The sequence below is a fragment of the Eutrema salsugineum genome, unplaced genomic scaffold, assembly GCF_000478725.1.
Source record: "Eutrema salsugineum unplaced genomic scaffold, Eutsalg1_0 scaffold_8, whole genome shotgun sequence".
NCBI lineage: Eukaryota > Viridiplantae > Streptophyta > Magnoliopsida > Brassicales > Brassicaceae > Eutrema > Eutrema salsugineum.
In genome coordinates this window covers 10,657,930-10,684,650 of record NW_006256414.1, presented here as the reverse complement: position 1 = coordinate 10,684,650, position 26,721 = coordinate 10,657,930, and the positions used below count along the sequence as shown (strand labels likewise).

Sequence of the window (26,721 nt, the reverse complement as noted above, 5' to 3'; positions counted from 1 at the left end):
GATTGTTGCTCTTCAGAATTTGGCTCACCATGTTCTTCAACTCGGTTATCTCCTTGTTGTCTGTTCCGCCTTGCTTCATCGATCGATCGTATTCAGGACAGTCATTGCTATTGGCTTGAGCCAAATTTTCGATGAGAGCTCTTCCTTCGGTTATCGTCTTTTGTCCAAAATCTCCATTCCTAGCTGTATCAAGTGAAAGTTTGTATTTTGGTTGCAAACCTCGGTAAAATGTGCTCAGCAGGCTTGATCCATGAAATCCATGGTGAGGGCAATCACGTTCATACTCCTTAAAACGCTCCCAGGCTTCATAGAAAGATTCAGTTGTCCCTTGTTGAAAGGTTGAGATCTTTGTTCTCGAATTGTTCGACCGTGACTTAGTGTAGAAGTGATTCAGGAAAGCAGTTCTACATTCTTCCCAATTAGTAATCGATCCTGCAGGCAAAGATTTCAACCAACGGTGAGCTTTATCTGCTAATGAAAAAGGGAACAACTTACACTTTAAATAGTCTGGTGGAACTTGATTTGTTCTCATCATGCTACAAATTTCTTCAAAAAGCTCGATATGGTCTATTGGATGCTCAGAAGGAACTCCATGGAACTGGTTTTGCTTCACCAATGAGATGATTTGAGGCTTGACCTCAAACTCATTCCGGTTCGGAAATGGTACTTGAATCGCAGATCGATTCTGAAAATTTTGAGTAGGTGCATCAAAATCAGCTGTGTGATGGTTTCTGGCTTGTCTTCGGTGTTGATTTGCTGGCGGAATGGAGCGGTGAATGCGTTCATTCGGCTGCATTGCTGGGTGGTCACCATCGGCTGCATTGATGGGTGGATCAAGATCTTCACGTCCTTCTCTCTCTCGGTTCTGGTGGTTTCTTTGAGGAACCTCATCCTCCTCTCCATCTTGTCGAGCATGATCACCTTCTATGTGATCATTCTCTTTGTTTTCTCCATGTTCGGACCCGTCTTGATCCATATTCAAAGTTCGATTAATAGGATATCCAGGCTGGTCGTCGTTGCCATTCCTTGCGTTCGTCTAAGTCTTCGAAGTTCTCTTTCGTGTCTGTCTATCTCGTCTAGAATTGGAATGTTTTCTACAGGTCTGCGCCTAGTATTCATCAATTCAGAGAAAAACAAAAGAAGGGAAAGATAGTTCAGAAAAACCTTAAGAAAGAACTAGAGATCAGGTGTCTAGAACAGAAGTTAAAACAAGAAAAATAGCTAAAGGCAGCGAAACAAGCCAATCCCCGGCAACGGCACCAAAAACTTGATGGTCGTGTCAACTGCGTGAGGGAACAAGTTTTACCCTTAACAAAACAAATAAAAGCCGCAAGTGCACAGCTAATCAGTTGTAGTATTTAGGGATCGAATCCACAGAGATTTGTGTGCCTGGTATTCTTCTACGGTTTTTAACTTTATGTCTAGACTAAATTGGTTTTTAAAAGTTGGTTGTTTGTCACGAATTAAACTAAAATAAGAGAAAGCAAATAAATCTATCCTAGGAAGCAAGTAAAGAAATTGAATGAAAGGCTAATAAAGCAAGTAAAATATCGAATGAAAGACTAATAACGCAAGTAAATTATCGAACTAAGGAATTGAAATGCAGGTTTAAGTAAGCAAATAAAAATCGATGGAATTGTAAACTATGGCTAAAAACTCTGAGCTTTTGGGAACTCTAAAGGGGTCATAATCGGTTTTAACACTAAAGTAGATAGATTGGGATTGACAGATAACAATATATGGGTTCTAGAGCTAGAGTACGGCGGTATGACTACGTCACTGTCGTGATCATAACCAACTGTTTCTCGTAACCCTGACCAGTAGGTTTCCACTCTGGCCCTGGAAGGGAGAGAACGCAAGAGCTGCACAAGACTCATCAATACTCACGATCTCGCCGCAGGTAGGTTTCCACTCCTACGGAAAAATCGCCTGTTTCATTCTAGGGCTGATACTTAATGAACCTTTCGCAACACTAACTATCTAGATCAGATACTAGGTGATCAATCAAGCATACATGCAATAAGAACAAGAATAAACAGAGAACAGGTCGAAATCCCAGATCTATAAACCTAGATGTATTAATCGATTATGAGAGCCCCTTTCGGGAACCCTAAGCCCAACTCGGGATCTACTCAGACATGGCTGAGGTCGACATCATCATCGGTTTTAATAAAAGTAATGAAAAACAGTAAAGAAAAGAGATAAAGAAAGCTTCTCTATTGAAGAACTCGGACTTGAACAATCTTCTACAAAAATCTCATAAAAACGGCTAAAGGAAAAGGGTTTCTGTAAAGTATGAATGGCTCTCTCTAAAAACGACCTAAATGACATGTATTTATAGTCTCCAATACTCCATGGTCTCTAGGGTTCCGGAATTGAGGCTGAGAATTACTTTGGGCTTCAGATATGCGGGCTTTAATTCGGACCTTGATGGCCGCGGTCGGGAGTGATGTGACCGCGGGATTGGCTTGTTGGCCGCGGTCGGGAAGCTTCTGACCACGGAAAATAGGTTGTTGGCCGCGGTCGCGCGACTTGCTGGCCGACTTCGAGTGGCTCCGGGGCTAATGGAATATCTTGAGATCCAACCGTTGGAATGTCTACAAACCAAGTGCATTTGAAAGCTGGTTGATTCTTCTATAAGTTGTCCAATTTTGAGGGTGATCAGACGGTGAGAAGGTCTTCGTCTCTCCATGAGAGTTCTGACGGTCTGCATTTATCCAAAAGAGTCTTTTTGTTCCATTTTGTGCCTCTTTGTCCCAAATTACCTGAAAAGTCTTTGAAAATCCGGAAACATAGAAATCCTTTGAAAACCTTTGAAAATGGAGTAAAAACACATGTAAAAGATATTAAAGTGATCCATAAAAATGGTCAAAATCCGGTGTTATCAACATGCTCATTCATGATTTAGGACTAGACTAGGCGGTAGCTAAGCACATTTGAAACGAAGTACCTAAGAGGAATTTGAATGATTTCAATTTAGATGAAGGAATACACTTTCTCTGTTTTACTTGGACTTAACATGGACTTAATTTTCTCAATAGAGCATTAGACCAAGGAAAAAAATCATACATTCAGGACTCTTTTTCCCTTTTACCACTCTCTGTTGATCCTGAATGGCTAGTTCATCTTTAGCTAGTTCCCCACCTTAACCAAGCCTCTTTCAAACCACATGCACTCTTGTTTTCCATTGTCTTATATGCAGATATGTGCAAAAACGTCGGAGAGAAAGAGCAACGATGTAATTTTCAGTCACTAAGAGGAAGAACTGCGATTTTGCCAGAAGCTTTACCGAAAGGATACAACAAAGGAGAAAACTCAGCTTGTCCTAGAAAAATCGCCAAACTTTGGTACATTTTCGTCCCTTAGACTTTCTCTCTATTGAAAAGGTTCTTTGCCCTTTCAAAAAAAAAATCCAAAAAAGAAAAGAAAAAAAATGAAAGGAAAAGAAATAAAACCTTAGAGAATCTAAGTGGATCAATTTTATCCTTGAGGCAAGCTAGAGTTCGAATATATGGAGTTTTGGAGATCATTTTTTTTATTCCCGGAAAGGATATAAGTCTGGGGGAACAGTTGTTCACAACAAAGGAGGAATGATTATACAACAACATTGGAAAAGAAGAAGTGACTGAAAATTGCAGTCATCAGCAGGTCCTTATGTCTCTTGCGGTTTTGCATAATATCTTGCATCCTCCAGATTCATTAGGTAACCCGAAACACTTTGCACCACTTAAATAGCCCTTAAATGCCAAACGTTGTTTACCTTGTATGATGTATTTGATGAGAACTCAATATTACACTTAATGAATGTGGAGAGCTAGTTTACTGAAATTGAGATTTAGATTGTTTAAGTTTTGCATGGCAAGTGGACTAGTATCTTTTGTGTCTTGGTGAGAATTTTCTAGACTAAGTTGTGGATTGATGTACGATCTATGGTCCTAGTTTAGAAAATTATGTCTCTGAAATTTGTGCATTTCCTATTTTTGTTTTCACTTAACCAGGTTAGACTTTTACTTTGTTTGGGGACAAACAAAGGTTTAAGTCTGGGGGAGTTGATAACACCGTATTTTGACAATTTTTATGAATCGTTTTGAAATACATATTCTATGTTTTTTACTGCTTTCAAATGTTTTTATTATGTTTTTCTAGTATTTGTAGTTACAAGACTCTTTTCAGGATACTTAGGGAAAAATTTAACAAAATGGATAAAAGACCAGATTTCAGCTCAGAGTCAAACCGTCAGAAGTTCACCCCCAAATGAAGACCTTCTCACCGTCTGATCCAGCTCAATTTTGGGGTGTCTTAAACAAAACATCAAAATATCCTAAAAACAGCAAAAGAAAGCAAGAAAGAACTATTTACAAGGATAAGCTTGGGGTGTCTCCCAAGAGCACTTTGTTTTAAGTCTCTAAGTTTGACTTCTTACACTATTTTCTTATTGAGGGTGAGGAGGAGCTTTGATGCTCCTTGTCTTGTCCATGATTTCAAGCATGATGTCTTTGTTCATCAGCTCTTGAACACCATCAGTTCCCTGGTCCTTGAACTCTTGTGTGAGTATAGCTCTGACTTTGGCAAAATGTCTTGATCTTCCATTGCCTTAAATCTTGTACTCCACAGCTCCACCCACAAACTTCCATGGAGTGAGAGTTAAGACTTGAGAAGAGGACCCAAGAGTGAATGATTTGGTGCTTGTTGGGTTCTTGTCTTGGGACCCTGAACCATTGCCTTTGTTGCTTCTGATCTCTTTCTCACTTGGAGATAGAGATTCCAAGCAAGCTTCATCATCACTGAAGAAATCCCCTTCAAACTCAAGATCAGGTCTTATTAGGGATTCTTTCTTCTTCTACATAGCTGCTAAGGGTTGAGCTTCTTCTATAGTTCCAGTGCTCACCACATACTTCATCTCATACTCTTTAAACTCATCAACTTCCTCAGATATAACTCCACAAAATCCAGCAAGAGGAGGCTTAAGAGGATAGAAAACTTCATCATCTACCTTTGTAAGCACCACTCTTTCAGTATCAAAGTCAATCCTTGCTCTTGTGGTGTTTAGAAAAGGATTTCCAAGCAAGAGAGGAAGCTCTTTGGTCTTCTTCATCTTCATTACAACAAAATCAGTTGGAACTATGCATTCACCAATCTTTAGTGGGTAATCTTCAAGGATTCCATATAGCTTCTTTGAGGATGAATCTCCAAAGGTGATTGAGATGGGGTGATGCTTTAGAGTCTTGATCCTTAGTCTCTCCACCATGTCTAAAGACATTACATTGATGCTTGATCCAGAATCACACAAAGCATTGTCCACTTTCAAATTTCCAAGAGAGCATAAGTTGGAGAACTTTCTTGGATTACCTAGCTTGGGAATAGATTTGGGTTTCACCCTTGTTGAACCAGTGCTAGAGACTCCATCAGCTGTCCTTGCTTGAACTATTCTCTGATCTTTTCCTTCAGCAATCTCAGAATCATTACTGCATGATTCTCATATCAGAACTAGTTGCATGATAACACCGTATTTTGACTACTTTTATAGATTGTTTTGAAATATTTTTTTCTATTTTTTTACTGCTTTCAAGTGTTTTTATTATGTTTTTCTAGTATTTGTAGTTTCAAGACTCTTATCAGGAAACTTAGGGAAAAGCTTAACAAAATGGATAGAAGACCAGATTTCAGCTCAGAGTCAAACTGTCAGAAGTTCACCCCCAAATGAAGGCCTTCTCACCGTCTGATCCAGCTCAATTTTGGAAACCTTAAATATGGAACTACCAGCTTTCCAGCACACTTTACAGCTTGGCAATCCAACAGTTCAATAAAAAGTTACGCGAAGAGAAAGATATCTAGTAAACCAGCCGGCAAGCATTCCTACCTGTGGCCAACAAGCATTTCACCACGGTCCCGACCTTCCCGGCCGCGGAGATTGGTCTGTCCGACCCCGAACCCATTTTCAAGCTCAAAATGATTGCCTCATTTGGAGAAACCCTAAGTGACGCCTAGAAATGTCTTGCACACTATAAATACATGTTTTATGAACTCTAAGTCGTATGATCTTTTATGCTCTTATTGTTTAGAATACTTTTTAGGCTTTTCAATACTTTGCTTTCAGGGAGATAAAGATCTATCTCTTGAACCCTTTTTGTTTCTTCTACAATTTTGATTACTGCTCAGCTTTTCATTACAATGTTTTTGCTTTCTTTAATCATGTATGAGTAGCTTTATTGATGAGTCCGTGAATAGGAGTGGAAACCTACCTATGGGAGAGCTGTGAATATTGATGAGTCTTAAGCTTACTACATCTTTTCTCTTCCAGGGCCAGAGTGGAAACCTACTGGTCAGGGTTGAGAGAGATAGTTGGTTATGATTGCGACATGGCGTATTCATACGTTCGTGACTCGAGTTCTAAGAGTTTCAGCTAGGATCTTTTTAATTTACTCTTTAGCAATGTTTTGAATCGTTCATCCCCCAGAGAGAATTTTCCTGAAAACCCAGAGCCTCTTTTTCTATAGATTTACACCAATTTTCATTCAAGTTCTTAGTCTAGTATTTCATTCACTCAGCCGATTTTCATACAAGCAATTAGGTCTAGCCATTTTCTTGTTTTTAGTCGATTTCTTTAAGTTTAGTTATTAGGTCATTTTAATTCCCGTATTTTTCCGTTATGATTAGTTTTTACGTTTTAAAGACACCACCAAAACCCCTACAAAAGTCGCCTGGTTCTAGACTTCCTTACTTCACATTTCTTTCGAAGCTTTTGCAAGAAAGATCTTCCTTTCCTGTGGATTCGATCAGCTGTGCACTTGCGGCTATTGATTTTATTTAGGGTAAAACTTGACAACCCTCACGACAGTACACATCACTGCATCCCCCCCTTCTTTTTCAATGTCCTCATTGAGATCATAGAATAGGCTTTTAGACTGTTCTATTATGGCGTCCTTATCCTCATCAGTGACAGTTTTCTCAGTTGAGACATTTTCATGAAGAAGATTCTCAATTTCTTTCACAACATCATGATTCTCAGCATTTGAGATGATTGCATTGCAGTATTCTCTGGGATTGGCAAGTGATGTCCCTTGTATAGATCCTTGAGCTTGAGAGGTGGAGTGGCCCTTTGTTCTCTATAGTCTTTACTTTGGAAGCCAAGGTTGCAACCTGAGTTATAAGATCAGAATAAGTGCAATCCACCTTGGTGTTGATCTCTACCATATTCTTGTTGAAGTCCATGGCACTACTTGCTTGACCTTGGAGGATTTGCTGGAGCAGGTTTTGCACCTCTTGATCCTTATTCCCTGAGTTCTGTTGGAAACTTTGTTGTTGGGGAGGAACAAAACTCTGTTGGTTATTGTTTTGAGGGTAAAGTTCTGGGTGGGGTGATTCTTGTAGTAGGTATAGCCCTTTTGGTAACTTTGTTGGCCACCTACAAAATTCACCTCAGATGAGATGTCTTTCCTTTCAGCATTGTCCTGAAACACATGATTCACATCTTCAACAAAATTGACTGACTTATGGGAAGCTAGGAGAATCTTATCTAGCTTCTCATTGAGAGACCTGATGTCTTTCTTTGTATTTTCCTCTTCTACACTCACAACTCCTCTTGGATTCCTGTCAAAGTCTGATCCATAAAGCTCATCACTCTGAACAACATTCTCAGAGTAGGACTAGAGTCTATATATGTAGAAGACAATACAGTAAAGTTTTTAGGATTATTTTAATATGATTTTTTTCTTTTTTTTAGCATAACTTTTCTTTTTTTATCCATCATTGCCCGTAACTGCAAACTCTTGCGGGAAACAGTTTCTCGATTTCAACGGTATAAAACGTTACAAAGTGGGTTAAAGCTACTTTTAAGATTGTCATAATACGCCACTAATCGTTACTAACTGCAAACGTAGCTTTTATGACTAATAATGGGTGAGCCAATTAACACCTTAATATAGGGCTGTTGTTATATCTATTCTATGCCCATTGGGCTTTTAATAAAACTTTAGTCGACAAAAAACGAAAGGAGAAACTGAGAAAGTATAGTGTTTGATACTTTAGTTCATATGCATTGCCTCTTTTCAACAATAAAACGCCACGTCGTCGCATAACTAATGTGGTTGCACAAAAATGTGGTTGGCCTTAGCCGTAGAATAAAACATTATCCAGAAATCTAACATTTCCACCAATCCTTGACTTGCTTCACGATCCAAACAAACGCAAGAAAATGCAAGAAAATCTCCATCTCTGAGAACACATTTTCTCTAACAAAATGGAGACTCTTCTCTCTCCTCGTTCTCTCTCTCCTCCTCTCAATCCCAAACCATCATCCATTCACCCAACCAAACTCAATTCTTCTTCCCTATCACTCTCGAATCCCAGCTTCTCCAGCCCGAAACATCTTTCTATTCGGTTAAGCGCTAAACCGGAATCTTGGTTAACAGATGCCAAGCAAGGACTAGCTGCTCTGGCTCTATCTCTGGCTCTTACTTTCTCGCCTGTTGGCACTGCCACAGCCTCTGAGTTCAATATTCTCAACGATGGTCCACCAAAAGAAACTTACGTAGTCGACGACGCTGGTGTTCTTAGTCGAGTCACGAAATCAGATCTTAAGAAACTTTTATCTGATCTTGAATACCGAAAGAAACTTCGGCTCAATTTCATTACTGTTCGAAAGCTCACTGTGAGTTTCCGTTGCTCTATTTTTATTTTATTTTTCCTTATATAAAAGGGTTTCTATTTTTGTTTTTCTGAAAAAAAAAATCCTCCAAATGACATTATTCAAAAAAGCAAGTCAAACTAAAAAAATAAAGATTTTAACCCGCAATATAACCCGTTGCTACCATAGTCAAACCTATTAAATTATGATAAACTATATATCAATTCGAAACCCTGATAATAAGGAGTCCAAAAAGACTATTAGAATGTAGAACTCTGATGTTTATGATCATAAAAGCTTTTCAAATGAACACAGAATGGTTCTATATATTGCAGGTTAAATTTGACTGTGTAGGTTTGACTGGCATTTTTTGGAGTTGATAATAAAATTTAGAAAACTGTTCAATTGGAAGATTTTTTGGTAGAAAACGTTTTTCTTGTAAACCAATAAGTTGAACCGGAATGGGTTTGGGTTAAATGCAGAGTAAAGCAGACGCGTTTGAGTATGCAGACCAGGTTTTGGAGAAATGGTACCCTTCGATTGAAGAAGGTAACAATAAGGGTATTGTTGTTTTGATCACAAGTCAGAAGGAAGGAGCGATTACTGGTGGTCCAGCTTTTATCGAAGCTGTTGGTGAAAAGATTCTTGATGCTACCGTTTCTGAAAATCTTCCGGGTATGGATCTCTCGGTCTGGAAGAGTATATAGCATATTGTTACAGTTTTGATGCAGCATCCGGATGCAGAAAATAACAAATTTTAATCTAGATTCGGATTTTTCGGTTTATATATAATAGTAACCAAATAAGAACTTCCTATAATGTTGATGATTTGAAATGGTTTCGGTTTTCATTTTGACTCGAATTTTGATAAAATGTATCTATTATTTTCAAAGTTTCGGATCGGCTTTTTTTCCTATATTAAAAGTTGTAAAATTTCTATCAATTTATAATGTCGGAACATTGAAAATTTATAGAGATAGCGAGATAGTAGGTTTTTAGTTATAGTTCAGATTTTTAGTCACAAATTGGAAACATTGTGGTCCTACTTAACCGATTATTTGTGAATTGTACCATCAGTAGTTCACACACATTAAACATAAGATATTTTGTATTTCTATAACTCTATATATTAAATTTTTCTTTTGTATCCAATCTTTCTTTCAATCAGTATTGACTAACTTGGAAACAAGAAAACATACTAGTTTTGAATGAAAGATTGAAAACATCTATTATTTTGATGAAACAAATTTGATTTTTCAAAACATTCAACCCCAAGAGGGAGTAGCTACCAAAATTAATTTTTGCTCTGATGTTAGAAATCAACTATGTTCATAGGTATTGGAAATCATTAGTGTTTGAATGTGTAATGGTGCAGTATTAGCGACAGACGAAAAATACAACGAGGCGATATACAGCAGCGCAAAACGTTTGGTTGCAGCAATAGACGGTCTCCCAGATCCCGGTGGCCCGGAAGTGAAGGATAACAAGAGAGAATCAAATTTTAAAACGAAAGAAGAAACCGAAGAGAAGAGGGGACAGTTCAGTCTTGTCGTTGGAGGTTTGCTTGTAATTGCCTTTGTTGTTCCCATGGCACAGTACTATGCTTATGTATCAAAGAAGTAGTGTAATTGGTTCACTCTCGTATATACCAAACCGGTCAGGTCAGAACTTTACTACCAACCCCGTTTTACCTTTGTGGTTTATTTGGTTATGGTTTATTGGTAAATCAGTTTATTTGAGCAATATAAGTATCTAATGACAAGAACCCAACGAATGAATTAAACCAACCAATAGTAACAGCATTTTATTAAAATTTTAAGCTTAGAATAAATGGCATCTGATCTGAAAACGGTGGATCGGAATACTTCCCGGTTAAAATTTGATTTGAAACAAAATGGTTTGCAGCTTCGGTATAGTGAATTCCATCCCAGTTTATGTACTCGGAACTATCATTGCAAGCTTTGGCCGTTACTGGTATCCCATCTAAGACTTTAGTTTGGCCACACGAAATGCGGCTATCGTAATTTAGCGGTGCCCCTCCGACTCCACAACACACCATTATCGGATTTTCGAAACCTGAAACAATCGAAATTAGTTGCTAAATTGGAATAACCAACATATCATAAGACGTTTATGATCAATAAGTTGTTTTGAAATTAGGATTAAATAGCAAAAAACTCTTACCGAATCGCGAATAATTAGCAATGAGATTGGATTTGATAGAGAAGATATCAAAATAAGTAACATCTGAATCAGGGAATTGTGCTTGAAATTTGTTGGAGAGGGCATGGAGTTGAAGATTGAAAAGTTTGGCTGCTTGGTTATGGGAACTAACACATCCAAACTCATCAAGCTTTGTTGAATCTGTCCCAAATTTAGCAATATTTTGAGCCAAACATCCTAAAGGCCCTGTGTTGTGTATCCAGAAGTTTCTTCCTCCTTCTTCATACAACCTCTGTCAAAATAATATGAATCTTATTTAATTCTTTTTTAAATATAGTATCTACAAAAATGATGCGTGAAATCTACTTATATGTATTTAGAATTTTGCCATAATGTTATTATTGCAAATAGGTTAGTGCAAATTTTGCAAAAGTTAAATATTCTATATTTTACGCAATTTTCATTTCTAAGTATTTAGATAAAAATCATTTTCCGATTTAAGACAAATTTATAATAACTTGTTTAGTAAAAAAGTAATAAACTGTGATTTACCTTGAGTCCATTTTCAAAAGTTTCAAGAATGGAAGGAATAGAGGCAAGAACTTGGTCAAGAGTCTTGGAGTAAAAGGCACCAGCGATATCATTTTGGCCTATATCAATCATGTATAGCCCTTTTGAGTAATAATCAAGTGGGGGTAAGTACTTTTCATATTTCCTTCCTGCAAAATTCATCAAACAAATATTTGCTTCATTTATACATCACATAATATATACACATCACATCTCACCAACCAACAAATTTAAAAATTAGCCCCACCTGTTTTAGCAAGTAGTTCAAGGGCCCTAGATTTGAACCGGACGAATTGAGAAATTTGAAGATCAAAGGAGAAAGGAGAAACCGAGGTTGGGTTAGCGGGAAGAATGGTGGATCCTGCTGCTGCAAAGTTACATCCTCTTTTGAAATTTGGTAATCCTAATGAATCCAAATACGGATTCAAAAATGGCATGTCCATTGCATCCACTGTACAACACAAACACACATGTCAAAACCATTGCTATGTAGTGATAACCAAATCGAAGAAAGTCATTTCAATAAAGAAAAATATCAGTTTTGTTCGGATTTAGTAGTGGTTTATACATAGAAAATCTACAATGAGACGGCCGTCACAATATCTTCCTGAGGGAAGCCTGAAGTAAGTCTGGCCATACGGAGGATTAACACTTTCAATCCCAGCGGAGATGAGATTGCCTGTGTCGGAATTCGAGTCCCCAAAGTTGATGATTGCCGGATATCTTAGGATAATGGAGAGAGATGAGGGCAAGAAGGAGATGAAGATGAAGATAAAGATAATAATTGAGAGATAGTTTACAATGGGAGCCATAGGGTTGGAAATAAGCAATAGAGGCATATGTTCTGAAGAGAACGATACAAATGGTTTATTTATTCGCTAAAATAATTAATTTTCCATATATTATTATAAATATATCAAATTCAAAAAGCAAAATATGAAGTGTCGACAACAACCATGACAAACTTTTTAGAGCATAATTAATTTAACAATGGTTTAATACGTATGCAACCTCTTTGGTATAGTTCGATCGTAGTTTTTGTTTCACTGTAACATTTACCGAAAGAGTTAGTTATGGCAATGTACCCAAAAAAAAAAAAACAGTTAGTTATGGTTTCATTAGTTATGGCCAACATATGAAATATCGTTAGATTCAAAATAAATAATATGAAATATCGACCATAATCACACGTTCATTATATCGAATTACACAGTAATTCGACATTTCAAGAAACGGCTACAATTGGATCGTTTAACTTGTATAGAATTAAATTTCTAAATCATAATTTGTAAGATGTTAGGTTCTTAGAGTAATACTTTGATGTAAGGTAAAAAATATTAATTCAAATTAATGCGAGGATGGTAAGTCAAGGAAACTATATAACACTTTGGTGGTTGATTAATATTTAATAGATGATGTGTACATCTTTGATCAGTCTATGTAAATGGGTCTACTATATTAATTTCGTTTACATTTAGAGCCTTGACTCCTATTTTAAAATAATATATACTGCTAATTAAATATCAGTGTAATGTATAAATGTTTTATATATTGGCCATGATGAAACCATAATTAGCTGTTTCAATTCGCACCACCTTTGGATTTTTTATTTTATTTTATTTAAAGTAGAATTAAAATGTTATGGTGAAACAAAAATCTTCCGATGGAACAGAACTATACGAATCAGTTTGCTTTCTTTTGTCAAATCAAAAATATTTTAGAGTATATTAAAAAGCTAAATATTAAGTTTCTAGAACAACCATGACAAACTATTAGAATCTATATAATCAAATAGTGGTTTCAGGTTTGTAGTATTCAAGCCTTATTTTCATATTTAGAAATCATTAAGTTCTTTTGTAATGAGAATTTAAGAAACAAAATTAAAACTAATGTAACGGAGGTTAGATTCAGGAAATGTATAATATAAGGTTGCTTCGAGATTACGTCAAAGTTGCTTCGTGAGGAAGGTGCATGGAGATGAAATGTTTGGTACTGAATGAAGAAAACAGGACATGTTCGCGTTTAGTGTTATTGCGTTATCATTTTGCTAATGAGTGTTTGATATATATATATATTTTTTTTTCTTCATGTGTTCGTGTTGCGGTTTGCAATCTCTACGATGCATATTATGTAAATATAAACGCATAACACAAAATACAAAATAGAAAGAGAATTTAAAATTTGTGATTCCTATTTGTGTTTACGATTTGAAAATGTTGTTTTATTAAGAATAGTGAAGTGTTTCAAGTTAAACGTAAACACAACAAAAGTAGAAACATGTTATTTTGAAATAATCGAGGAGTTATATATTTTACCTAGCATTCAATTTTTTAGTTAAGCAAACTAAATTTCTGGTACAACATGGGTAAGCTTAATATGTAAACTCAACATGTATTATAAATAAAGTATTTTAAATAAATCGTAGATGAAATAAAAGTAAATCTTCCATGTTAGATAGTAAAGTTCTCTGTCTAAATCGACAAAATCATGGTGACAAAAACATAATTAAACGATACCTTTTTCCTAGTTTGACAAATAATAATATCTTATAAAACAGCATGTTTTTTATCTTTTTTTGTTAACGGGGTATCCCGGACTGAAAACCAAACTAATTCCATGCGGTACATAGAAATTCAGGTTTTCTTGTCACTAAAGTGCTTAAGGTTGATCACGGATGGTTGAAATTGCAGTAGGAGAATTCGAACTTTACCGAACATTCAGAGTGAACTCTCAACTACGACCTATTGAACCACTCCACTTGGTTAAAATAAAATAGCATATTATTTTAATGTTAATGGATAAAATAGTATGATATTTGTTAATTAATCCTAACCGAGAAATCTATATATTTGTTTTAAAAATCATGATCACGTAAAAAAAAAAAAATCATGATCACGTTCAGTAAACCAACTTATTTAGTATTTTTAGCATCTATCGTTATTACAAATATAAAAAAAAAATTGGGCTATTTAGTTCATATTCTAATAAAATAAATACTGAACAATAAATAGTGGGAGAAGAGAAAATATCTATTATATGAAAGAAGTGTTTTTAAAGATTATCTTAAAAGGAGAATATAAATTGAAGAATAACCTTACTTAGAAAATCTATGGCAAGACGTCCGTCGCAGAATCTTTGGGAAGAAGTTTTGAAGTAGTTTTGTCCATTAGGAAGATCAAGACGAATGCCAAGGCCAGCAACGAGATCACCCGTGTCGGAATTAGAATCTCCGAAATTAAAAGCAGACAAATAGTTGAAATCAATGGAGTTTGATTTCTGTATATACATGGTAACAAATACGAAGACGACATAGAAGATTCTCATCTTAGAATATATAAGATAGCTGTCTATTTCTTGTTTGAAATTGGCTTTTGTGATTTATAGTTATTATTTCTCATGATGCTTTAAATTGTAGAAATAGGAAAACACCATACAAGCAAGATTGTTGCGAATATCGCTTGCAAGTTTTACTCTCTCTCTTTCTTTGCAAGTCTTACTCTCTCTCTTTCTCTCTCTAAGAATACATAAACTCATTTAATCCTAAATTCTTTTTGTTGGGTTGGTTTCCACCCTCAACAAGTTTACCCACTTATAAAAAGGCTAAGTGTTTGAGATATTATGTCTAGTTATGTCTGATCTGAACTGGGCTTCCTTTTTGATGGGCCGAATCCTGTTGAGGTGCAAGTGGACCGAACTGGAAGAAAGAGCAAGTGGGCCGAGCCATGTTAAGGTGTGAGTTGGGCCGAGCCAGGGTTAAGAGCAAGTGGGCCGAGCTGAAAAGAAAATGAAGGGTGAGCTGCATCGCCAGACGTGTGGGCCGAGCTGATTGATGTTTGATGGCTAACAGGCTTAGCCGCGGAGGATGAAACCCGTCCGAAAACCCTAGGTGAAATGTTAAGGCGGCGGCCGCGCGAGGCGATAAAGAAATATTCCAAAAATCTCTCCCGAGATTCTCGGCTAGGCGGCTCATAGACTCTGTATAAATAGTCGTTGTAAACAATTCATTATGTAACTTTTCACAACTCGAGAGCAATAAGACTTAAACACTTTTCCATCAAAAACTCTTATTTTGATCTTACTGTTCTTGCAATAAACCCTAGAGATTTCGGATGCCTTAAGTTTTCCTTAACAAATTTTTTGTTGTGCAAGTTTTGGCTCACACAATTTGGCGCCATCTGTGGGGATCTCGAAATTTTCTTACTCAATATCGTCAAGAGCTTGAGATCCGAAGAACATAACAACCGACGCACCCGGAGACGACAACAACAACGACCACAACACGGAGAAAGATGCTCTCTAGCGAACGCGATGACAACCACTGATACTCACAACGAGATGAGGAGCATGCTGTCCACCCTGATGAAGAAGATTGAAGAGCTGGACAAGAGAAACGAGGCGATCACAGAGAGACTCGACGCAATAACGGCTGAAAGATAGCATCCGACTTGGAGATCCAAGATCTCCGATCCGACAGATGGAGTCAAGAGACGCTTTGACAGGCATGCGGTAGCGGCACAAGAAATCCCATGGCTTCACCAATGTTTTGTCCCCTCAACGAACAAACTCCAGCGGCAACCCGAGTCAACATGACCGTGCCGCTCCCACTTTCGTCGGAACTCAAGACGGCGAGGTGATGAGGAGGAAAATGACATGATCGACGTGGACGCCCAGCATAGTGACAGTACCAGACACTTGCAGCAAAACGGCTCGGCTCGGCAGATAAGTTAAGAAGAGTTCGCCTCGGCGCTTAATGGCATCCAAACTGATGGAGTCACCAACCCGACTCGCGATAACGATCCAATTGAAAAGGAAGAGAACCTTCAATGGGTCGAGCAGGCGGAGTACAAAGACGAGCCGAGGAGAGAAGACCAGGAGTGACCTCGCCCACCTAGGAGAATGACCCGCGCACTGACCCAATAGGAGGAAGAGCTCTGAGCCTCCATGGCTCAGACAGTTGCAGAAATTCACGTCGTGAAATCCCAGGTTCATAACGCAATAAGCGCTACACCAGAGATCGATCAGATTCTTGAAGAAATCCAGAGGACTCCGTTTACGACGAGGATCACAGAGGCTAGGATCCCCGAGCCCAGGAAAGTCAGGATCTATTTCTATGAAGGAACCACCGACCCGAAAGCTCATATCACTGCGTTCCGCATAGCAATGGGACGAGCCTTCACGAGGAACTCTGCCAACCTAACCAAGCAAGAAAAAGACGCCGGTTATTGTCTGCTGTTCGTAGAGCATCTCAAAGGGGCCGCACTGGAATAGTTCTCAAGGCATGAACGTAATTCGATCAACAGCTTCCAGCAGCTCTCAACCTTGTTCTTGAAGCAGTACTCGATGTTTATGGACCGAGGCACCTCCGACGCCGATCTATGGACGTTATCTTAAGGACCTAATAAACCGCTTTGGGATTACATGGCAAGTTTCAAAGCTGTTGTTTCCAAAGTATAAGGAATAAGTGACAAAGCCGCCCTTGAAGCCCTAAAGCAATCCCTGTGGTACAAATCTGACTTTCGACGGGAGATGGCGCTGAGCACGTCGCAAACAATCCAGGACGCTCTGTATCGATCATCAGACTTTATCGTGAATGGGGAACAAATGAAGAATTTAGATGAGAAATACAAAGCGACAAAAGCAGCAATCCGGAGCTCAATTTTAACTCCGGATCTGAAGAAAAACTATCACTAAGGATACACCACGACCAACGTGAACTACGGGACGGCTTGATCCTTGCAAAAGGTACGTAGGTAGCCCATCCTCGGACGGGTTCAGCTGTCCCCCCTCCTAAAAGGGGGGGGGGAGTGAGTACGTATACATTTATACTTACACCATTTTTAAAAATTTTTAGCTCGTCGAGTCTGGTATCTCTAGATTTATTTTCACCTCGACTAGTTTTTCATTCACTTGTGTTCACTTCGGCTGGTCTCTTATTCACTTGTTTTGCATCGGGCTAGACTTTTACTTGACTTACAAATTGCTTTATTGATCTCGCATTGTTTCGGCAAAATTCTTGCTCTTTACCATTTCACTTTGGTATTTAAAACCAAACACCTCGTTTCGTTGCTGGCCACAATGAGACAACAAACACAAAGTTCTCTAAACGGACTTTTACCACTTTTTCTAGGACGAGGGTGCAAGTTACATCCTCTATGGATAAAAATTAAGCGCGCTATACAAATTTCAGACCAAAAACATATCGGTCGCCCTAGATTATAAGTCGAGACAACATCGCTTTCTCTAAAACCGAAGTGAACTCTTAAAACCTGGCAAAACACACTCACCCTCTTGGGGACGCTGGTCTATAGTCATATTCCAAAGAGAACACTATATCCTCTTGAAATTTTGCCTCGACAATAAGAAACCCTGGCCTATCGCCTCGGCATGGAAAAACAGGCTCAAGCTAAACACTTTGGCTGCAACGCCCGACTCTTCCTCACGAACAATCAGTCTCTCAAAGAGAACAAGGCCTATAGAGCACGTCACTTAGTTGAAAAATGCTTCGGTGTTAGTCGGAGATCCTTTCTCAAAACAAGCTAAAACAGCTCACCTCAATGGGGACCTCTCTCTGAGATAGAATAAATAAATCTCAACGAACAGCCTGAAATCATCTCTGGTTAATAAAAAACAAAACGCCTCGTCGTTATGTAGGGGTCGGCATCATCTAATGAAAACGCCTCATCGTTATTATTAAACACGGCTCGACATCGTCTAATGAAAACGCCTCGTCGTTATACACGGCTCGGCATCATCTAATGAAAACGCCTCGGCAAAAACGCCTCATCGTGATCATTAAACACGGCTCGGGATCGTCTAATGAAAACGCCTCTTTGTTATACACGGCTCGGCATCACCTAATGAAAAAGCCTTGGCGAAAATGCCTCGTCGTGATCATTAAACACGTCTCGGCATCGTCTAATGAAAACGCCTCGTCGTTATCATTAAACACGGCTCGTCATCGTCTACTCAATACTCCTCGTCGTTATCATTATACACGACTCGGCGTCACTTAAACGAAAACGCCTCGTCATTGATAACACAGTATTTTGACCACTTTTATGGATCATAAATATGTCTTATGCAGGTGTTTTAACTCTGTTTTCAATGGTTTCTAAAGTGCTTTCAATGTTTTAGAGTTTCAAAAGACTTTTCAAGAAACTTGGGCAAAAGATATGCAATTTAGAACAAATGAGCAATTTTGGATAAATGCAGACCGTCAGAAGTATGACAAGCGATGAAGACCTTCTCACCGTCTGATCACCCCCAAAATGTGAGACAACATAGAAGATCCAACCAGCTTTCTAATGCACTTGGTTTGTAGACAATCCAACGGTTAGATCTTCAGATACTCCCGATGCAAGAATGACAGAAAATGCAGTTCCGGAAGAGAGCCACGAGCCGGGACCGCGGCCAACACGTATTCCCCCGCGGGTAGAAGCACCACGACCACGGACATTAGTCGTTCACTTCCCAGATGACCCAATTAAAGCCCAAGTCGATTCCCTTTGTTATTTTTGAAGCCCTAAGTGTCCAGGACAACTCCAGAAGCTATAAATACCCCCTTTAGGTCATTCTAAAGTGTGTGTTCGTTTTTGTGCTTAGATTTTCGTGAGACTCACAAACCCTAGAGAGAGAGGCCGCTGTTTTAGAAGGAGGAGCCGCCGAAGGAGAGCATCATCACGCCTCCGCTGTCGACTCTGTTCTTCGTTCTTCTCCCTTGTTTTCTTTAATTTCCTGCAACTTTCAATACTCTGATGCTTTGTTACAATATGTTTGAGTAGTTTCCCAGTTGGGTTTAAAGGGATTGTTCAAAGAGAATTTCATGTGTCTTTGCTTTTGAATCGATAGATTAAGGATTTATAATATTCTAGATGTACGTCGTTTGCCTTTAATCTTACTGCGTGATTCTTTGCTGGCCACTTAGAAGCCGATCTGATGTGATATGTTGCGAAAGCTTTCATTGATTGTCTGAACTAGGGTGAAACGAGCAATGGTTCTATAGGAGTGGAAACCTACCTGTAGTTGAGTTGTGAATGTTGATGAGTCTTTTTCTGCTATTGCATCTTCTCCCTTCTAGGATCAGAGTGGAAACCTACTGATCAGGGTTGCGAGAGATAGTTGTTTAGTACTGCGAAAGTGGGTTATTCATACTTCCGTGCCTCGAGTTCTAGAACATACATAGTTGATTACCTTTATCACTTGTTAAAAAACGACATAGCCTGGTCCATGAATCCCAGCGAACACCCCTTGATGCCCAACTTTTGTTTTCCATTGTTTACAACCTTGCTTTTCATTCACTTATTACCTGCTTCCATTCGCTTTTGTTTAATCGCTTATTACTTGCTATTTCTTGCTTTCATTTTTCAATTGCTTTTATTTTCTTGCTTTCTGGTTTAGATTTAGTGACAACCAAAACCCAAAATTAAAACCAAAACCTATTTAGCTATAGTCTGATTTAAGCATTGTCGGAAATTCGTATTGAAACAACTAAGTCTCTGTGGATCGATACCCTAAGTACTACAGCGCACATCTGTGCACTTGCAGACATTTAGGGGTTATAAATTTAAAACCTGAAGCTTAGTAAAATGACAACAATAACCCGTTTACAATCGCATCAAGTTTTTGGCGCCGTTGCCAGGGACTTTGATTTGTTTGGTTGGGAATCCCAGCTTAAATCCATTAGAACACTTGTTTACTTTTACTTTTTCTTTTGACTTTTTCAGGTTTCTCTACAATGGGAGACCGGGAACATGTTCCGGGGACTCTTAGTGATCCACCATATCGTGTGGATGGTGATCCAAGCGATGATCATCTGACTGATGACGAGTTTGAAGAACCGATCTATGATGACAATGAGCTAATTGGATCGGCAAAACATGAAGATGATGAAGAACTAATTCGAGGTTTCGATTCACTCGAAAAGTTCATAGGAGATCGAAGAGCTATTCAACCAGACCTACCAGAGGGTGGCAAAACCGAAATTAAGGTACCTTATATCCATTTAGTTCAACAAAATCAATTCCATGGTTATTCATCCGAACACCCGATGGACCATCTCGAGACGATCAAAGAATTATGTGCAACCATTACAGCAAATGGAGATTACCGCAAGTGTAGTCTTTTCACATTCTCTTTGAGAGAGAATGCCAGCAAATGGCTAAAATCTTTAGAACCTGCTTCACTAAAAACGTGGAAAGCATGTCGAAAGGCTTTCCTAACTCGTTTTTACACTAGAAATCGTTCCAATCTCTTAAGGAACAAGACAAGAACTTTTTAACAAAAAGAAGATGAAGATCTTTTAGATACTTGGGAGAGATTTAGGGAATACCAAAGAGATTGTCCACATCACAGACATACCGATGAATACCTGATGGGTATCTTTAATCGAGGCATTACTCCAGAGTTACAACACTCTTTTGACACAGCAAGTAATTGAGACTTCTCAACTAGATCTGTAGAAGATGCTCGTGTTTTCATCAAAAGTTTTGCAAACAGCATCCGTAATCAAGCAACCTTTGGCAATTCTGCACTTCCTGAGAAGAAATAAGAGATCTCGGAAGTTATGAAGTGTCTCCATGACATAATGAGTCGACTTGGATTGCAACAACTAGACAAGGCGCACAATACATGTTACTTTGATGGCTGCTAGAACAACCCAATAGATTCTTATGATCAAGAGATGATGAACACTGCAGAGGTCTATCAAATCCAAGATTTTTCCTTCGTTTCTAATCACGGCGGGTCCATTCATTCAGACCGCGGGAAAACACACTTCCACCACGGTCGTGACGTCCCTGACCACGGCCAAGAGCCATTCTACCACGGTCGCGAGGCATATGACCGCGGGAAACCATTCCGAACCTATATAGGCTACTCAAGGTAATTACAATCCCTATCCTAGTTTTCCCTCTTCTGAAGCTGAAAATCTAAACAAAAGAATGCTAGAGCTTGAAAAATCTAGGTCTGTAGAAATTAGTGAGCTTAGATCTGAACTAAAAACGATGCAAGAAGATTTTAATGAAAATTTTTCCACCCTCCTTAGCCTAATGATCAAATCTTATTCCAAAAACATAGAAAATTCTGAAGAAGAGCGAAGTGAAAATTCTTTCAAAAACTCAAGCAAAGCAGATCCCTCCGATCATGTGAAATCTATCACACTTAGGAGTGGATTAGCTTACAAAGAGCCTGAATTTCTTAAAGACCCCAAAGGTGAGGAAAAGGGTAAGGAAAAGGAAAAAGAAAGAGAAAGAATCACGATTGAAGATGTTGAAAGAGAAGTGGTAGGAGAGAAGGATGGAGAAGAAGTAAGAGAAGATACATCCCGAGAAATTCTCGGGGAAGACCCGATTTCACCTCCACCAACTCGTGTCCACAAACCTTAACCACCATATCCTAGAGCCTTAAGAGCCCCGAAGAAGGAGAAAGAAAAAGCTAAGCTAAAAGAGCTAATCGATCAATTAAATGTGAGATTATCTTTCGTAGAAGCTTGTGCTATGATTTCCGCTTTGAGAAAATACATGAAGGGTATTCTAACAAATTCTTTAACTCTTGAAGAAGGCGTTATGATGATAACCCATAAATGTAGTTCTATCCTGCAAAGCCGAATCCCTGAAAAGAAAAACGGTCCTGGAAGCTTCATACTTTCATGCACCATCAATGATGTAGCTTTTGAGTGTGCTCTCTGTGATTTAGGATCCAGCATAAACATGATGCCTCTTTCAGTAGAAAAACATTTAGGACACCACACTTTCCAACCCACGAAAATTTCTTTAGTATTAGCTGATTGTTCTGTTAGACAACCCGTAGGTATTCTAATAGATGTTCCCGTTGAAATCGAAAAATGTTCCATACCAACCGATTTCATAGTTCTAGAACTAGAAAGAGAACCTAAAGATCCCCTTATTCTTGGACGACCATTCCTATCTACAGCCGGAGCCATAATCAATGCCCCAGAAGGAAAAATTGACCTTCATCTAGCCGGTCTAGTTATGCAATTTGACATGAACAAAAGTTTCGATAAACCGACTTTGGATGGTAAAATTTGTTGGATTGATGAGTTAGATGGAATTATTAAGGAAGTCTATGAAGATCTACTTCTCGACGATCCTTTAAGTGTAACGCTTTCACCCACAAAGGACGAACGCAATTTCCTTGAAGAAATTTCGTGTGAATGCGCACGTATGCTTGATAAGTCCGAAACTTATAGGAAACCTCTAAATTATCTAGATCTCAAGGACCAAACAAACATTCCTACACCTCCTAAAGACACTGACGCAGCAATTAATGATCCTTGGAGCGAGCTTATAGCCCCTAAAGTCGAGCTAAAACCTCTTCCCATCGGACTTAAGTACGCCTTCCTTGGACCAAATTCTACTTACACTGTCATTGTAAACTCTGGTTTGACAGAAGAAGAAACCACAATGATGTTGTCTGAACTGAGAAAGCATAGAAAAGCCTTAGGATATTCACTTGATGACATACCTGGAATCTCTCCAGATCTTTGTATGCACAAGATAAATCTAGAGGATAATGCCAAAAACTCAATCGAAAGTCAAACTGAACCCTAATCTCATGGATGTTGTCAACAAGGAGATTATGAAGCTTTTAGAAGCTGGAATAATCTTTCTTATCTCAGATAGCACTTGGGTTAGCCCAGTTCATGTTGTCCCAAAGAAAGGAGGAGTCATTGTCATTAAAAACGATAAAGACGAGATGATCGCTACAAGAACAGTAACTCGACATTGTATGTGCATCGATTACCGGAAACTGAACGCAGGAACTAGAAAAGATCATTTTCCACTTCCCTTCATAAATCGAATACTAGAAAGGTTAGCTAATCATCCTTACTATTGCTTCCTTGATGGATACTCCAGATTTTTCCAAATTTCTATTCGACGAGAAGATCAAGAAAAAACGACATTCACTTGTCCATATGGCACGTTCGCTTACCGACGAATGCCTTTTGGATTGTGTAATGCACCTGCTACCTTCCAGCGGTGCATGATGTCGATCTTCACAGATTTTATCAAAGATTTCATGGAAGTATTCATGGACGATTTTCTCGGTCTATGGATCTTCTTTTGAAAAATGCCTAGGTGATATGTTCATAATTTGCATCATTTAGGTTGTATATTTCATTCCAAATCATGTCTTATGATTCATTTTAGGTCTTTAGGTGTTGTTTTAGGACTTAGGGGTTTGCATTAGGTCCAAGTGAGTCTTGCATGTTTTGGAGTGTTTACAGGTGATTTGGAAGCAGTTTGAACCTAAAAAAGATGAAGCCAGGAGGAGAAATGGTGAATGGGGGTTTAAAAATGGTGAAATCAGCCTTTTGGAGATTCTCGGCGCTAGCCTGTACCGCAGAAAGCTTTTTCTCGGCTATTTTCATGTACCGCGGGTGGATTTCTCAGCCAAAACGCGTACCGGCTGTTCAAGTTTCTCGGCCAAAGTTCCCGAGTGCAGATACATCTCCGAAATTGCGTTACCGGAAGGTCTTGCCGGCCGATTCAGTCTCCGGGGTCTTCAGAAAAGATCAAGATAATGGAGTCTAGATCTCAAAAAATTTGGAATCGATGAGTTTGGAGCAATGAGCTGAAAGATACGGCCACCGGAAGACAGACCTCTTTCGCATCCGTTCCGGAGCAATCCCATACGTCTAGAAAGATTGCCTGTCCGGGAAGTCTTAACGTCCAATTCAGATTACAGGGTCTTCATAAAACTTGGAGATGTTCAGGTCATGGATCTATAACAGGTGGAATCATTGGATTTGGAGTCATGAGCAGAGAGTTAAGCTCACCGGAAAGCACACTGGTCTCGCTACAGTTTCAAGACCGATCCGATGAATCACAAAGATTGCGTGGGACGATGCCTTTGCAGTCTGATTAAGTTGCCGGGGTCTTCATCAATATTTGCGATATTTGAGTGCCCATTCTAGAAAATCTTAGATCATCCGGTTTGGAGCTATGTGCTGAAAGATACCGTCTCTGGAGTGAACACTGGTCCAAGAGCTTCTTTTTGATCGTTTCAATGCACTTCAGAGATGAGCTGTCCAGGGAACCTTGCACTTCCCAAGCGCCAAAGGTTCCTTCACCAAAGTTTGAGATGTTTGAGTGCCCTTTCCACCTCTGCTGGAATCAAGCCATTTGGATCTGTATCCTGGAAGTTACGCTCTCCCGAATGCGAAGTGGTCCAAGTAGATTTGAAGTCTGCGAGATGGTTTTGCGACTTGGATAACTTGCAGCGCTTAGAGCATCTCCAATGGATGACTCCATATTTTTCTCTATTTTGGAGTAACTCCAAAATAGAGTTGTATTTTACTCCAATTTAAGCTTCATTTTTACTCCAAAATGGAGTTATGTCTAAAAAAATGGAGAAACTCTATTTTTTGCTCCATATATGGAGTAACTCCATTTTTTACTCCATTTTGGAGTGAGATATGGAGTAGGGTTTGAGTTAATCTTGCTCCAAACTCTATTTTGCAGTGAAATTTGCAGTAGGGTTGGAGATGGTCTTAAAGGATAATTTCTGGGAATTGAGCTGCGTGTTGAGATGTGCGGGTAAGGTAACCCTGGATGAGGTCAAAGGCTCCCGATCAGGAAAAATGTTAAGTCCACAATTGTGCGAGTTGGGCAAGCAACTTGGGAGTGAAGTGGACCAACTCGCACACATATTTGAAGTCATGTGCTACATGGTTGTGCGAGCTTGATAACACCGTATTTTGACCACTTTTATGGATCGTTTTGAAATACTTTTTCTATGTTTTTAATTGCTTTTAAGTACTTTTATCACTTTTTTCTAGTATTTGTAGTTCCAAGACTCTTTTCAGGTAACTTAGGGAAAAGCTTAACAAAATGGATAGAAAACCAGATTTCAGCTCAGAGTCAAACCGTCAAAAGAGCACCCCTGATTGAAGGCCTTCTCACCGTCTGATCCAGCTCAAATTTGGAGACCTTAAAGATGGAAGTATCAGCTTTCCAGTGCACTTTACAGCTTGGCAATCCAACGGTTCAATCAAAAGATACGCGAAGAGAAAGATGTCCCGTAAACCAGCCGGCAAGCACCTCCACCCGCGGCCAAACACTCATTCCCCACGGTCAGAAGCATCCCGACCGCGGCAAACCACTCATTCCCCACGGTCAGAGCACTCCCGACCGCGGCCATCAACCTCCGAGCCCAAAAAGCCCATTTCTGAAGCCCACATTTGGAGAAACCCTAAGTGACGTCCAGAGAGGTCTTGAGCACTATAAATACATGTCTTAGGAACCCTAATCGATAACCTCATCACCACCGAATTATTACTTCATATTTTTATTGTTTTTGCTTTAGCTTTTAGGGAGAGAGAGATTTTTTCTCTTGAACCCTTGTTCTTTCTTTTTCAATTTCGGTTTCTATTCTACTTCTTAATACTATGCTTTTATTTCGTTTATCATGTCTGAGTAGTTCTATTGTTGGGATTAAGGGATTTTCGATGGGGATTTATATGTTCGATGAGGATTCCATGAGCTTTTGCGCCGAATCTTAGAACTTTTTCTTCTGAATTCGTTTTTACTGCATGAGAGTAGCGTCATGAACTACAATCTGATCCAGATGCTTGGTGACACGAAAGTGTTCATCAGGTATCAGATCTAGTTTGGGAGAGCAAAACAAACATAGAATGGAAACCTACCTATGGGCGATTTGTGAATTAGGACGAGTCTTAAACATAATGCATCTCTTCTCTTCCAGGGCTAGAGTGGAAACCTACTGGTCAGGGTTGAGAGAGATAGTTGTCTATGATCACGACAGTGGCGTATTCATACGTCCGTGACTCCAGTTCGAAAAGTTTAAGCTAAGATCTTATCAATTTTACTCTCTAGCAATGTTTTGAATCGTTCGTACCCCTGAGAAAACTTCCCTGAAGCCCAACGCCTTCTTTCCCATTGATTTACACCGATTTTCTTTCAAGCTTTAGTTCAATATAGTCTTTCCTTTTTAGTAGAATTTCATTTAAGCATTAGAATATCCGTTTTTATCATCTTTAGTCATTTTCGTTAAGTTTAGTTATTAGGTCATTTGATTCCCGTATTTTCTTTTAAGATTTCGTTTTTGCATTTCAAACACACTATCAAACCCCCACTAAACCGTTTGGTTCTAGACTTCCTTACTTTAATACTTATTTCAAAGGCTTTTTGCAGGAAAAGATCCTCCTTCCCTGTGGATTCGATCCCTAAGTACTACAATCGATCAGCTGTGCACTTGCGGCTATTGATTTCAATTAGGGTAAAACTTGACAACCCTCTCAACACATCAAGTCACATACCATCAAGTTTTTGGCGCCGTTGCCGGGGAAGGCACGCGTTTTCTTTTCTGCAAAACCCCGAGAA

General features: G+C 38.9%; 2 protein-coding genes and 2 non-coding genes across 5 annotated transcripts; 2 read left to right on the top strand and 2 right to left on the bottom strand.

Annotated features, from left to right (window-relative positions):
• Positions 1-254: 254 nt before the first annotated feature.
• LOC112082254 lies at positions 255-360 on the top strand. The gene has a single exon (XR_002896906.1). It is a non-coding gene; the product is annotated as a small nucleolar RNA R71 (small nucleolar RNA).
• Positions 361-8,169: 7,809 nt separating this feature from the next.
• On the top strand, positions 8,170-10,379 carry LOC18009720 (UPF0603 protein At1g54780, chloroplastic). Its single transcript, XM_006392425.2, has 3 exons — positions 8,170-8,650; positions 9,109-9,301; positions 10,002-10,379. Exons 1-3 carry the CDS (start codon positions 8,240-8,242, stop codon positions 10,247-10,249), a joined length of 852 nt encoding a protein of 283 aa, XP_006392487.1. The 5' UTR covers positions 8,170-8,239; the 3' UTR covers positions 10,250-10,379.
• On the bottom strand, positions 10,034-14,700 carry LOC18009855 (GDSL esterase/lipase At1g54790). Of its 2 annotated transcripts, none has more exons than XM_024159988.1 (5): positions 14,458-14,700; positions 11,607-11,810; positions 11,342-11,508; positions 10,811-11,081; positions 10,034-10,702 (listed from the first exon to the last, which is right to left on the bottom strand). In XM_024159988.1, exons 1-5 carry the CDS (start codon positions 14,681-14,683, stop codon positions 10,434-10,436), a joined length of 1,137 nt encoding a protein of 378 aa, XP_024015756.1. In that variant the 5' UTR covers positions 14,684-14,700; the 3' UTR covers positions 10,034-10,433. The 2 variants fall into 2 exon arrangements, with proteins under 2 accessions (XP_024015756.1, XP_006392486.1); XM_006392424.2 differs by lacking the exon at positions 14,458-14,700 and adding an exon at positions 11,928-12,177.
• A 5,905-nt stretch (positions 14,701-20,605) lies between these two features.
• On the bottom strand, positions 20,606-20,713 carry LOC112082403. The gene has a single exon (XR_002897075.1). It is a non-coding gene; the product is annotated as a small nucleolar RNA R71 (small nucleolar RNA).
• Between the last annotated feature and the right edge of the window lie 6,008 nt (positions 20,714-26,721).

Excerpts from the sequence above, each read along its gene's own strand:
- LOC18009720 (XM_006392425.2), top strand. The coding sequence starts at position 8,240 with ATGGAGACTCTTCTCTCTCCTCGTTCTCTCTCTCCTCCTCTCAATCCC. Across the intron at positions 8,651-9,108 it reads TTACTGTTCGAAAGCTCACT|AGTAAAGCAGACGCGTTTGA; the intron begins GTGAGTTTCCGT and ends GGTTAAATGCAG. Across the intron at positions 9,302-10,001 it reads CGTTTCTGAAAATCTTCCGG|TATTAGCGACAGACGAAAAA; the intron begins GTATGGATCTCT and ends GTAATGGTGCAG.
- LOC18009855 (XM_006392424.2), bottom strand. The coding sequence starts at position 12,171 with ATGGCTCCCATTGTAAACTATCTCTCAATTATTATCTTTATCTTCATC. Across the intron at positions 11,811-11,927 it reads TCTCATTGTAGATTTTCTAT|TGGATGCAATGGACATGCCA; the intron begins GTATAAACCACT and ends TGTGTTGTACAG. Across the intron at positions 11,509-11,606 it reads TGAACTACTTGCTAAAACAG|GAAGGAAATATGAAAAGTAC; the intron begins GTGGGGCTAATT and ends TGAATTTTGCAG.